Genomic DNA, 12,673 nt, shown 5'->3' with positions numbered 1-12,673 from the left:
AGCGGGGTGTCTACGGGACCGAGCCCGGGATTGGTGGGAGTCAGTGGGTGACTCGTTGGGAGCCTCAGCTATCGAGGCTATGACCTGGTCGGATTTTGTGACCAGGTTCAGGGCAGAGTTCGCGCCGGCGGTCGAGCTTCAGCAGCTGGCCAGGGAGTTTCTTGACATGAAGCAGACAACGGAGACTGTGGCGGAGATCACCGCCAAGTTCAGGGAGAGGGCCTTGTTGGTGCCCCAGTATGCCGGTGACGAGGACATGAGGAGGACTCGTTACCATGATATGCTACGAGCTGACATCCGGGAGCATGTTAGCTTTTCGGCTTGCCCTACCCTGGACTCCATGATTGTCAGGGCAAGGGAGAGGGAGATAGATTTGGAGCATATCCGGAAACGGAAGCTAGAGGAGGGTCAGGCAGGAGGGGCTTCGGGGAAGAAGCCCAAGGGATCAGATGGTAGGCCGAAAGGTCAGTCAGGACCGAGCCGCTGCGGGAAATGCGGCAGGTCGCATGTGGGGGCATGTAGGATGGGTTCAGTAGGCTGCTACAAGTGCGGCAAGGCAGGGCACTTTAGCAGGGATTGTACTGCTCCAGTTTCAGCTATTCAGACATCAGAGTTGCTGTGTTTTCACTGCAATCAGAGGGGCCACAAGAAGGCCAATTGCCCCCAGTTGACAGTTTCAGCGCCAGTGAAGGCGCCAGCTCCAGCGACCCTGCGGATCACGGATGGTCGGCAGGGCAAGGCAGAGGCTCCAGTGGTGAGAAGCCGGGCATTTCAGCTGACTACCGAGGAGGCACGCGCCGCACCCGATGTGGTGACGGGTATGATTCTTTCCTTCTGTCTTGTTTTTATGATGTTATGATATTGATATGTGCTCTGTATGCTTTAGGATCGTTCCATGTGAACGGCATTCCAGTTCAGGTATTGTTTGATTCGGGTGCATCCCGATCGTTTGTTTCTCTTGCGCTTAGCAAGAGGTTTCATGAGGCTTCAAGAGAGTTAGATTGTCCTTTAGAAGTAGAGATTGCCGATGATCGTTCGGTGCGAGCATCGATGGTATTCCGAGATTGCGTTCTGCGGTTGTTCGAGGAGCGTTACTTGGTAGACTTGGTTCCCATACCGTTGCGTGGGAACAAGGTGATTATTGGCATGGATTGGTTGAGCCCTAATGGGGCGGTGATAGATTGCGCGCAGCAGTTAGTGCGGGTCAGGACCCCAAGTGGGGGAGAGTTGGTGATTCATGGAGAAAGGCCGCAGTGTGGACCCGCCGTATGTTCAGCAGCGAGGGCTAGGCGCTATCTCCAGCAGGGATGCGCAGGTTATGTCGCGTATGTGATGGATACCCGAAAGGCGGGTAATGCATCGATGAGCGAGGTTCCGGTGGTTCGGGACTTTGTAGACGTCTTCCCAGAGGAGCTTCCTGGGATACCTCCGGAGCGACAGGTGGAGTTCAGGATTGACCTCGTTCCCGGTGCGGCTCCGATAGCCAAAGCACCGTATCGGTTGGCTCCTCCCGAGATGCAGGAGTTGTCTACGCAGCTGCAGGAGCTGCTGGACAAGGGATTTATTCGGCCGAGCAGTTCGCCCTGGGGAGCCCCGATTCTGTTTGTGAAGAAGAAAGATGGGTCGCATCGGATGTGTATAGATTATCGGGAGCTGAACAAGGTAACGGTGAAGAACCGTTACCCGCTCCCGAGGATTGATGACCTCTTTGACCAGCTTCAGGGCGCATCTTGGTTCTCCAAGATTGATTTGCGTTTGGGTTATCATCAGATGAGGGTCAGGGAGGAGGATATGCAGAAGACCGCGTTTCGGACGCGCTATGGCCATTACGAGTTTGTGGTGATGCCGTTTGGGCTCACCAATGCTCCTGCCGCGTTCATGGACCTCATGAACCGTGTATGCAGACCGATGCTGGACCGGTCTGTGATAGTCTTTATCGATGATATCTTGGTTTATTCCAAGACCCGGGAGGAGCATGAGGAGCATTTGAGAGAGGTGTTAGAGACCCTGAGGAGGGAGAGCTTGTATGCCAAGTTCTCCAAGTGTGAGTTTTGGTTGCGCGAGGTGCAATTTCTGGGGCACCTCGTCAACCAGAACGGGATTCTGGTCGATCCGGCCAAGGTTGAGGCCGTGATGAGGTGGGAGGTTCCGAAGTCCCCATCTGAGATTCGGAGCTTCCTAGGATTGGCAGGCTACTATCGGAGATTTATCCAGGATTTCTCCAAGATAGCCGTGCCCCTGACGCGGCTGACGAGGAAAGCCGCGGTCTTTCGGTGGGGACCCGAGCAGCAGGCTGCATTTGAGACGCTGAGACAGAGATTGTGTGAGGCGCCGATCTTAGCCCTGCCAGAGGGCGTAGAGGATTTTGTGGTTTATTGTGATGCGTCCATTTCTGGGTTGGGCGCGGTGCTGATGCAAAGGGGGCATGTCATTGCTTACGCTTCGAGGCAGCTCAAGCCTCACGAGGCGAAATACCCGACGCACGATTTGGAGTTGGGGGCGGTGGTATTTGCCCTCAAGATTTGGCGACACTACCTCTATGGGGTTCGGTGTACCATCTACACGGACCACAAGAGCTTGAGGTACCTCATGGACCAGCCGAATCTGAACATGAGGCAGCGTCGGTGGTTGGATGTGGTGAAGGATTATGACTGCGAGATCCTTTACCATCCGGGGAAGGCCAATGTGGTGGCCGATGCGCTTAGCCGCAAGGCGGCGCCGATCAGGGACGTTTGCATGCGGATGACCGTGGTGACTCCCCTGTTGGAGCAGATTCGGGAGGCTCAACAGGAGGCTATCAAGGAGGAGCATCGGAAGAGCGAGCGTGTAGTGGGTCAGGTTTCCTCCTTCGATTATGATAGCCGAGGGTTATTGACGCTACACCATAGGGTGTGGGTGCCGTATCGCGGAGGCGTGCGCCAGATTTTGATGGAGGAGGCGCACAAGTCCCGATTCTCTATTCATCCCGGGGCGACGAAGATGTATAGGGATCTTCGTCTAGACTATTGGTGGCCCAGCATGAAGCGGGATGTGGCTTGGTATGTCGAGCGATGTTTGACCTGCAGGAAGGTCAAGGCCGAACATCAGAGACCGCATGGCAAGATGCAGCCGTTGGATATTCCACTGTGGAAATGGGAAGATATCACGATGGATTTTATCACGAAGCTTCCCAGGACCGCACGTGGAGTGGATTCGATTTGGGTCATTGTGGATAGATTGACCAAGAGTGCTCACTTTATTCCGATTCAGGAGAGCATATCGGCCGAGAAGTTGGCCGACATCTATATCAGGGAGATTGTGGCACGGCATGGGGTGCCAGTATCGGTAATCTCGGACAGGGATGTGCGTTTCACTTCCAGGTTTTGGAAGAGATTCCATGACGAGTTGGGCACTCGTCTGCATTTTAGCACTGCCTTTCACCCGCAGACGGATGGGCAGAGCGAACGGACCATCCAGACTCTGGAGGATATGCTGCGGGCGTGTGTGCTAGATTTCGGTGGTAGCTGGGATACCTATCTTCCCCTGGCCGAGTTCTCCTACAACAACAGCTATCACGCGAGTATCGACCGCCCTCCCTTCGAGATGTTGTACGGACGGAGGTGTAGGACCCCGATATGCTGGGGTGAGGTTGGCCAGAGAGTCGTGGGAAGCACCGAAGTGGTGCTCAAGACGACTGAGAGGATCCAGCAGGTCCGGAGCAGGCTTCAGACTGCTCAGAGTTGACAGAAAAGTTATGCCGACAAGCGTCGATCCGACTTAGAGTTCCAGGTCGGGGATATGGTCCTCCTGAAGGTGTCGCCGTGGAAAGGCGTCATCCGATTCAGGAAGCGGGGCAAGTTGGGCCCGCGATTTATCGGACCGTTCAGGGTCTTAGCCCGGGTGGGCAAGGTAGCATATAGGCTGGATCTGCCAGCCGAGCTTAGCCAGATCCACAGCACTTTCCATGTTTCGCAGTTGCGGAAGTGCCTAGTGGACGATTCTGCAGTAGTACCTTTGGAGGATATTCAGGTTGATGACAGCCTGAACTACATCGAGCGCCCAGTCGCAATCCTCGACAGGAAGTCGAAGGATTTAAGGAACAAGAGGGTGGAGCTAGTGAAGGTGCAATGGCAGCACCGCAAGGGTTCAGAGTGGACTTGGGAGCCGGTAGACGAGATGATGGAGCACTACCCCGAGCTGTTTCAGGATCAGGCGGCAGACTTCGAGGACGAAGTCTAAAATAAGTGGGGGAGATTTGTAGCACCTGGTTTCCGGTATGTGAATTTTATTTGAGCATTGCCCTAATTTAGCCTTAGACTCGGCGAGTCATAGGGTCCGACTCGCCGAGTAGGGACGAGACTCAGGACGCGTTTTAAGTAGGCGACTCGACGAGTCCATATCCTGGACTCGGCGAGTCACCGCTGCGGGATGAAACCCTAAGTTTCAAGGGTTTGCACCCTATTTAAACTCTCATTCCGCCCCAACTCGTCCCCATTCACCCCCAGAACTCCCCCTACATCGTTTCCCCTTGTTTCCTTGAGAGTTTGAGGTGTTCTTGGTGTGTTCTTGAAGGTTTTGAAGAGTAAGAGGAGTAGATCAAGAAGAGGAGAAGGAGATCAGCCATCCTTGTGTCATTTCAACATTTCCTTTGAGGTATAACCCGTTTTCCCCTTGATTTTATGCTTAAAACTTCATTTGGGTCCTTCTTGGTCATTTCCCCAAGTTTGCATGTGCATTATACGTTGTAATAAGGCGTTTGGCCTTTGGATATATGTAAGATTGAGCTCCAGGAGCTCAGATCTGTTAGCTTTTTGACCTCATGAGGCTTGTTAACCTTAGATCTACCATTTTGAGACATTTTGAGCCCTATAATCCATATTGGTGAATATCCACACGTAAAGTTGGAAACTTTACGTGTGATTCGTGTCCTAGAAGTCCAGATCTATGAATGGCATGGTTTGGAACCGAGCAAATCGGTATATTTAAGGAGTGCATGGCGACGACTCGGCGAGTCGCATAGGTGACTCGGCGAGTCTGGTCGCGAGTCACCGAATTGGTCCCTTCTTCATGTGTCGAGTTGAGCCTTGAGTCACAGGGGGTGACTCGGTGAGTTGGGAGCTGAACTCACCCATGTTAGGACTCGGCGAGTCAATGCCCTGACTCGGCGAGTCCAAGGCAATCTTCTTAGCTCAAGAACAGACTCGGCGAGTTGTTCATACAACTCGGCGAGTCTTAGCATAAAGTGTTCATTGGATGAAGATGGACTCGACGAGTTGTTCATACAACTCGGCGAGTAGGATGAAGGACTTGAGTATTGGTCTTGAAGGCGAACCCGTCGAGTCGTCGCCTAACTCGACGGGTAGGATCGGGATTCAGGGCAGTCGTTTGTGTAGGGACTCGGCGAGTCGGAAAGCCTACTCGGCGAGTCGAGGTCAACTGAAAGTTGACTCTGACTTTGACTTGGGGCAAGGTCAGGGGTAAAATGGTCATTTTACCCAAAGGTCAGTGAGCAGTGTTTGATTGAGTATATTGTGGGAATTGCAGCCGGAGGGTTTCCGGAGCAGCAGCAGCAGTAGTAGGTGATCAGTTCCCACGCAGACCAGCAGCTATTTCGAGGTGAGTATCCTTCCCAGTAGGAACGGGTCTAGGGCACCAGGGCCGACCCGTGTAAACGAGATGCTAGTACCAGAGTGTGGGCCGAGCCCGTATCTCTGTTGTAGTTAAGTACGGTATATGTGTTAATAAGATAGTATTGCTTATACTTGTTGTCTGCGTGATACTTGTATGTTATGGGATAGTGGTTGAGTGTGGGCAGGGCCCGTATCTCGCCAAGGTCGGAGTGTGGGCTAGGCCCGTATCTCCCAGATAGCGAAGTGTGGGCAGGGCCCGTATCTTCACGAGTGTGGGCGAGGCCCGTATCTCCCGGCTAGCGAAGTGTGGGCAGGGCCCGTATCTTCCCGAGTGTGGGCGAGGCCCGTAACTCCTAGCTGAATAGTGGCTGTTACTTGTTGCATGGTATGTGGTATTATGGGGGAACTCACTAAGCTTTGTGCTTACAGTTTTCAGTTTTGGTTTCAGGTATCTCCTCTGCTAGGGGAAAGGAGCCGGCGCGGTAGCAGCACGTCACGCACACACTCTCCGGTTCCCGCATTTACGAGCTTTTCTGGGATTCGTACTCTGATATTTTAATTGAATGTATGAATTGACTTTTAGACATGATTCACTGGTGTGATATTTTGATCAGACAATGTTTTAGCCTTTTATATTTTCTAAAAGTAATGTTCTTTTAAAACGAAATTTTTGGTCATGAAAATTGGGTCGTTACAGTATGCTTGCAGGAAGGCTTTGGGGGCAGTCAAGAAAGCAAGGTTGTAAAGGTGTTAAATGAATAACCTCATTGTCACATTCCTTTTGTAACTCAACTGACTTTCTTACATACATTTTTCTCTTGATAACTTGATCCTCAATATTCATACCAATATATAATATATATTTCATCTGTAAGAGTAGGTTCAACAAAATATGGATAAGTTTATATTGTTCCTATCATATTTAATGAAATAAATACCCGAGTGATTATTGAAAAGGAAAATAAAATAATTATAAATCCCAATAATTATTTTGTGAAGTGATTAGGTACTTGACTGGCAACTCCCTGAACAGAAGTATTCCAGCATGGATCAATAGTGGAGATACTGCATAGTACGTTTTCTGTTTTCCTTTTCTCATTTTAGAAAAAGTTTTTCATGTGACATAATTTGATGTGATAGATGCATGGCTGTAGACTTGGTTATATACGTACAATCTATAATTTTGACCTAAAAATGTTCCTCTTAATATGTAATTTTACTCACAATAGTTATATAATTCATGAACGTTGATATGTGGTTTATTGACAATAGATGGAGCGGTATGATAGAAGACACAATGACTCTAGGAGCCGAAGCTCTAGTATGGATGGACAATCTAGTATGTGATATTACTAGGTGTACTATTTGTATTCCAAATATTAAAAAAAAAAGTTTTTTTATCACTTAAAAAAATTGTTTACTCAAAAAAGAAAAAAATTTTAATTGTCAGAAAATTTAAAATAAACTTATGATTAATAAAATATTTATTTATAGTTTGTAATTGAATGGTATCAGGGCGTTCAATAAAATCGACGGCAATCAACCTTTTTTTTATTGATGAGCTTGTGGGACAGAAAATAAAGAGAATGATAAAATAGTCCAAATGATGTGAAAACCAACTATATACCTTTCTGTTCCCTAAGATCAAAGTAAGATGCCTTAATATGACCATTTGAAATGTATAATGCAATATTTTAGTTTCAGAATCTTTTTCATTTTTTAAAAACAAATCTTTTTAGTATTCTAAAGTTTATTGTATTATTATAGTAATGAACTATTAAAAATGGAAAAAGGTAAAAGCGGTTGTAGCATGAACACAAGATTCATAATCATTGTCAGATAGTGGATAGAAATTTGGACCAAAATACCCCTACTATAGGATTAACTGTAGGCCTGTCGAAAAAACCCGAAACCCGTTCTACCCATCCGACTCGTTCCGAATTCGGGTAGAATGGGTCGGATAGAACGGGTAACGGGTATGAACATTCGGGTAATAGGTTAACCCGATAATAATATAGGTCGGGTTTTAGGTATGAATATTTATTTTCGGGTATACCCAAATACCCGAATTCGTTTTTACCTAATACCATATATACAATGCAGTCACGTACACACACTTCAAATAAAACAAAACCCTTCATAACATATTATAATGATTTGTATTCTTATTATATATGCATTTGCTAATTGTATGGAGTATTTTCCTAACCAATTCTATATTAAACCAACCAATATATAAAAAACAAAAAAAATATATCAATAAGTGTCACTTAATAAATTTTCGGGTATACCCGAAACTTACCCGACCCAACCTCAAACCCGAATACCCGAAACCCGAAAACCCAAATTACAATATAGGTCGGATATCGGGTATTATTTTCTTAAGGAAATACCCGTTCTATCCGAAACCCGAAAATTTTACCCGTTCAACACCCCTAATTAAATGCAAGAAACTTTGATGTTCTGCTGCTGCGTTCCCGCTAACCACCATCCTTACGTCTAATATCTTTTTATGTTTATTGTCATCTTTTGCTGTGTTCGCTTTCTAAATATAATGTAGTATTTTGCATGTAATATGTAATATCATTTTGCAACAACTATAGTAAGTTTTCTTATTTAGTTTGGTATCATTCAGGATAATAGTCAACCAATGACGATACTATTGATCATTGACATTGTTAATAGCATTACAAATCAAGATATTTGACATTATATACGCAATGAGTCAACCCAAGTCTTGCGACTTCTTTCTAGGGTTCCTTTTTTATCATTCTCTAATTTCTTTACATTTTACAATATCAATCAATCACCCTCAACACGAATGGCGACTAGGAACAATCGAACACAACGACAACTCTTTCCCCTTTTCTTGATACGCTTTTACGATCAATAACGACGTCAAAATCATCAAATCAATCGAAAGGGAAAGAACACAAACCCATAGTAATCGAATCGAGGTTTTGAAGGGTTTACATTGACGCAAAGCCACATCGGAAATCGCGACTCTGATCGGCGTACATTCCGTCAGGTTCTGTAAATCCGGATACGTTGCAATCAAATTCTCGATCGATTGAATGTACGCCATTGTTTTTCCGTATGAAGATTCTGGAAAAAATCTCCCTTGTGCTTTACAGATCTTTGTCGGTATGTTTTTTTCACAAGTTAGGGTTGATAGAATCTGCATACACACACTCCAAAAACAGAGAAAAGAAGACATTTTTTGAGTTCCTAATCAAAAATTGGATCTGAAATCGTAATCCATGAAATTGCAAGAAACAGATTAACACACTAACATTTGGGAGATCATGAATTTGAATTGAATCCTGTGGGCAATCTCCAGGGGCATAGTTGTAATTTGGTGCAGTTGAGAAAGGATCGCAAATTCTCTCCATAGCAAACGAATCATCACCTTCTTCATTTGGTTGAATCATTTTGTGAGCCAATGTTGTTATTTCTGAATTCGACTACAACAAACACACACACACACACATTAATCACAAATTTGAAATTTCCCTTAAACAAGACAATGTTACACAGCTCTTTCAATCTACCTCAGATATGTATTTATGAACAGTGTATCCAATTTGAGCCATGAATTTATCTGAATTTGAAGAATTTGAACATGAAGATAAGATCGACATGATACTATTGCTTTCGGGATTTTGATTTCGTTCAAAATTCTCAAAAGCTGAACACGTGTCACCTCCAAAACTGCATTGTCACCTAATGATTTCAGACACGAAGTATAAAATCGACCAAAATTGACCAAATTTTTTCTTGAAATTTAACTCACATGTGAAAGAAGAAATCAAACCCGGTTAAGATCCAACTAACAGTTGTCAAGATCCAGCAAACAATAATAACACTGTATATGAAGAGAGTATTAAATTATTAATTTAATTAATGCAACAATATTTTTTTTTTCTATGAAAAATAATATAAATTTTTACTCACATGATAAATCCTGGATGCCAATGCAAGAATACAACAACTGAATGAAATAGCAATCAATTAGTCCAAAAAGTATATTTTTTTTTAAAGGCAACAAAATAAAAATTAAAAAATTAAAAAATCTCACCACATCCTGCAACTAACACTACAAAATTTGCTGTTACAAGAACAAGATTCGCGATATAACTGAAAAACAAAACAAAAAAAATGTTATGATTTATAATTTATGAACACAAACAAAAACATTTATGAAGATTCATTAAAAGATGATTACTTAATACTTACACTGCTTTAATTGCATGATTAGAAGCTTGTCGTGCTTCTTTAACAAAATTCTGAATCGAAATTGTTTCTTTTTGCATTTGATTAGTTATATGATCCAAAAGGTCATATGTTTCAACATCATAAGGCCTTAAAAGGGTTTGGATTTTTATTAATCCTTGCGTTACAGATTCAATTGTTTGTTTCATAGAATTAGCAGCTCCAAGAATGGTGTTCATAAGGTTCTTGCTTCTGTGTAAAGAGGTTTGGTTTGCTACCACGATCAAACTTGAAAAAATTCTTCAAAAACAAGAGATTGAAGAAGAAGATTTGTAAAATTGGAAAATGGGTATTCAATTATTGAAAGATGTTTATGAATGATGATGAAGAACTTACATGGCGATTGAAGCGAAGATAGCAATGAGTGCAAAACATGCAAGGAAGTAAGAATTTGGGTGATTGATGAATGGATGAAAACCTCCATGAAAGCTCTTGATGATCAAGTAACTCCCGAAAGTTAAACCGAATAGCATCCAGATTCCCGCCATAGCATAGCCATGGATGCCTGTAAATGCCGCAGACTGACCATTTTTCAATATATTAATATACAAAACTTAAACCTTGTTCATAATCGTTGGGGATTTCATTATAAGAGAAATGAGGCTTCATTGAGGAATTTTAACAAACACTTACAGCCCAATAATGTTTGTTGCGAATATCATACCCTCCTTTGTACAATCTGAAATGGCGAAGAGGATCTGGCCTGGTGAATGTCTGGTTGCGAACAAAAGGGGAAGCGAAAACGGATGGATTTGGAGTAAAAATGGAGGTGAAAAGCAATAGGGAGATTAAGGGAAGCTGAAACGCTTTGAAATTCGACATGGGCAAAGGTGTTTGTGAAAATGCCAAGAAGAAAGAAAGAAATGGGGGTTAGGAGATTGCCATGAAAAGGGAAAAAGGGAAGGTGGCGAATGCATAATTCTTTAGATTCTTTAACTTGGTGATTAAGGTAAGGATAGCTTCGTGGTTAGTGTTTTATGGAGATGAAACTGGCGTTGTGAATGTGATGATCGGAGAATCAAGAAACCGAAGATTTAGGTGATACGCTAGATTTCTTCAGGAATCGGCCGCCATTTTCGTTCGTGTGTATTCAAGATTTTTCCTCCTTTCTAATTTCATATACCTTTCCACCCAAAAAGAAAATCTAAACAAGGCGATTTTGATGGGTATCTGGATTCTGGATGAGCGTGTGAGAAGAATATTTGATTACCATGGCTTCAAGTAATGCTATTTCATATAGAATATTTGAAATTTTGAATGCAAGGATGACAAGTTTTGTTATTCAAGGCTCGCATAATATGAATCAATTAGACAAAATTGCAAAAATGGTCCATGTGGTATGTCAAAACTAGTATGTTTTGACCAAAACGGTTTTGGCTAGCGGTCCAAAAGTTTCATTTTCTTGCAAGTTTGGTCCAATTTGGTTTGAATTTTTTTTGAAAGACGATTTTGCCCTTATTATTTAATTTTTCATTTTTGTTTTATTACCAACAATTAAAAATAAAACAAAATAAAATACACACACTCTCTCTAATACCATCTCTCTCTCTCTCTCTCTCTCTCTCTCTCTCTCTCTCTTCAAAGTTGTCGGACCACCACAGCAGCCGAACGACCACCGCCAGTCAGCCAACCACCATTAGTCGGACCACCACCTCTTACCGGAACCCTAGCATTTTCCGACGACGACTTCGTTGTGTCATCCATTTCATTGCCACAATTCAGATCAAGGGTTGTTGCCTCCAACCGTGGCTCAATTTTCCAATGATGACGAATGGAGACGGTGTTCTGAATCTTTGATGATGACCCCACTGGAGAAAGAATTTGCAAATTTGAGAGAGGGGGAAAGAGGCGTCTCCGGCAAACCTACCCCTAACGTCATTGTGTTTGTATCTCGAAGCTTAAAGCTGTCTTCGGAGAAAGCGAAGACGATGTAAAATCGAGCCACATACTTCACCCTTTCAACGTAGTTCTTGTGGAACCCTTCCCATTGAGGGTGAACAGACGTCATCATCGTTTTGGCTTCACCATTTGAGCTTTGTTCTCGCTTCACTGATGGTGTTGGAAACACTACTACACTCTCACCTTCGTCACTGCTACACCCATCACCATGCTCGTCGCCTTCAAATATGTTCAGTCTGTAGCTAGAGGATCCAGCGGTGGTGTGGAGATGTAACCTAGATCGATGACCCCCTTGATCAATGACAACAACCTCGTCGGAGGCTTAATAGCCGAGGAAAATTGATCTGAGGTGTCTTCCCCTCGATTTCCAGTCGCGAAACCCTCCATCTGAAAACCCTACCCGCCAAGAAACTCTAATCGTCAAGAAACCCGAACTTCAGATCTCGATCTCCTTTCTCTCGTTGGCATCTGTCTAGGTTCAAAGGGAGGGTAGCAACAATCGAATCGGGTGTTTGGGGTGGTGCTACCTGACCGGAGGGAGTCGGAGGGGCAGCCTAGGCCAGCGACAACCACTCATTCTTCTTTTGTGGACAGTGGTAAGCAAGAAATGAGAGAGAGAGAGAGAGAGGGTATTTTATTTTATTTTTAATTATTTTTAATTGTTGGTAATAAAACAAAAATAAAAAATTAAATAATAAGGGCAAATTCGTCTTTCCAAAAAAATTCAAACTAAATTGGACCAAACTTGCAAGAAAATTAAACTTTTGGACCATTGATGCTAGCCAAAACCGTTTTGGCCCAAACATGCTAGTTTTGACATACCACAGGGACCATTTTTGCAATTTTGTCAATCAATTAACACATGACATGATGGAAAAATTGAAACAAAATTT

At 44.0% G+C, this 12,673-nt stretch overlaps 1 protein-coding gene across 2 annotated transcripts; it reads right to left on the bottom strand.

Annotated features, from left to right (window-relative positions):
* Window positions 1-8,246: 8,246 nt before the first annotated feature.
* LOC111906421 (uncharacterized) lies at window positions 8,247-11,167 on the bottom strand. Of its 2 annotated transcripts, none has more exons than XM_023902179.3 (9): window positions 10,515-11,167; window positions 10,218-10,402; window positions 9,846-10,121; window positions 9,688-9,746; window positions 9,564-9,600; window positions 9,403-9,474; window positions 9,161-9,320; window positions 8,903-9,073; window positions 8,247-8,787 (listed from the first exon to the last, which is right to left on the bottom strand). In XM_023902179.3, exons 1-9 carry the CDS (start codon window positions 10,701-10,703, stop codon window positions 8,422-8,424), a joined length of 1,515 nt encoding a protein of 504 aa, XP_023757947.1. In that variant the 5' UTR covers window positions 10,704-11,167; the 3' UTR covers window positions 8,247-8,421. The 2 variants fall into 2 exon arrangements, with proteins under 2 accessions (XP_023757947.1, XP_023757948.1); XM_023902180.3 differs by having other exon boundaries at window positions 10,218-10,386; window positions 10,515-10,647.
* Window positions 11,168-12,673: the final 1,506 nt, after the last annotated feature.

Source organism: Lactuca sativa, chromosome 4 (assembly GCF_002870075.4).
Source record: "Lactuca sativa cultivar Salinas chromosome 4, Lsat_Salinas_v11, whole genome shotgun sequence".
Lineage (NCBI taxonomy): Eukaryota > Viridiplantae > Streptophyta > Magnoliopsida > Asterales > Asteraceae > Lactuca > Lactuca sativa.
This window is presented reverse-complemented; position numbering and strand designations above follow the sequence as displayed.